We start from the raw sequence: 1,434 nt of genomic DNA on the forward strand, positions 1-1,434 counted from the left end.
ACTGCAGGGTGGGAGGAGCCACACTGACTGCAGGGTGAGAGCCACACTGACTGCAGGATGAAGGTGCCACACTATTTTAGAGACTCTCACAGTCATAACTCTTACCTCTCCCATACTTTTTTTAGTTTTTCAAGACAGGGTTGCTCTGTGTAACATTCCTTGCTGTCCAGGAACTAGCTCAGTAGACCAGGCTGGCCTCGAACTCACTGAGATTCACCCACCTCTGCCTTCAAGTGCTGGGATTAAAGGCGTGTGCTACCATCTCTGCCATACTCCTTTTCATCCCTCTACAGTTGTGTAAAGCGGTACCAGGTGAATTATCTGATTTAATTTGCTTATTAACTCTATGACAAAGGCAGCATAATATCCCCATTTTATAAATAAAGAAACTGAGGTTTGAGAGGTTAAGCATATGAAAGGATTATGAATGAACAAATGAATGAATGCATGGGAAGAGAAATGATATGACAGGTAGGCTCTAGGGTCCATGTTTACAGAGACTGACTGTCATGCCAGGTGTGGAGACTCACAGGGGTTGGGCAATGGGGAAGGGACAGGAGATGGCTCGTCCATACCTTGCAGCCCTCACAAGTGATACAGCGGTAGTGATAACCGGTCGCCTTGTCCCCACACACGACACACTGCTCGTCTTTGTCCAGGTAACTAGGGATATACCCTGGGAAGGGGGAAAGGGTGGAGGCAGTGGGTATGGTGCGGAGCCCGGTGGAGGAACTTTACTGTACCCACCCAACTTTGCCTTCCTCCTTTTTCTCCTAGGCCAACTTCACTGAAGGGTTCTTTATCTCAAAGCAGAAAGAAAAAGTCCTGGAGACATAGAGGGGGACGGAGGGGTAGGACTGTCCATCTCTTTCCCTTCAAACACGTGGAGTCTTCACTCTTTAGACTGCCCGTTCAGTGCCCCCCCCTTCCATGAATTTATTTATTCTTGAGCCTGGGTTTTACTATGTGGCCCAGGCTGGTTTTGAACCCTTGGGTTCAGGTTATCCTGCTATGTCAGTATCCCAAACAGCTGCAACTGCAGGTGGATGCCACTGCACTTAGCCTGGCTAGGGCTTTTTGTTGTTGTTGTTACATCCAAGTATAGGGAGTTGGGAGAAGAAACACCCCACCTTAGGAGAACAGACACCCTAAGGTTGGTAGAACCTTCAAGGAGGAGGTTATGGGAGGGTGAAAGGGCCCCTCCTCATCTAATTTCTCCTTAAAGGCCAAGATATGTTTTGAATCACCATTCTCACCCCCATACACACCCAACCCATGTTCTGGAAGCTGTTCCCTCTTGACAGAGGGGGTCCAGGCTCAGCCTTGGAGGAAGCAAGTGTGCTCTGCAGGGGTGAGGGCAGGGAGAGGGACACGTGCAGCCAGGCTCACCTGACATGCTGTTCTGCAGGGGTGAGGGCAGGGAGAGGGGCATGT

The 1,434-nt window shown here is 49.8% G+C and overlaps 1 protein-coding gene across 1 annotated transcript in view; it reads right to left on the reverse strand.

Moving 5' to 3' along the window:
* Window positions 1–1,434, reverse strand: part of Thra (thyroid hormone receptor alpha) — a 27,780-nt gene that overhangs the window by 10,071 nt on the left and 16,275 nt on the right. The window contains exon 4 of the mRNA XM_005368266.3: window positions 576–676. Within this exon, the coding sequence (XP_005368323.1) occupies window positions 576–676 (101 nt within the window). The remainder of the gene's footprint in view (window positions 1–575; window positions 677–1,434) is intronic.

The sequence above is a fragment of the Microtus ochrogaster genome, unplaced genomic scaffold (assembly GCF_000317375.1).
Source record: "Microtus ochrogaster isolate Prairie Vole_2 unplaced genomic scaffold, MicOch1.0 UNK31, whole genome shotgun sequence".
In the NCBI taxonomy this organism is placed as follows: Eukaryota; Metazoa; Chordata; class Mammalia; order Rodentia; family Cricetidae; genus Microtus; species Microtus ochrogaster.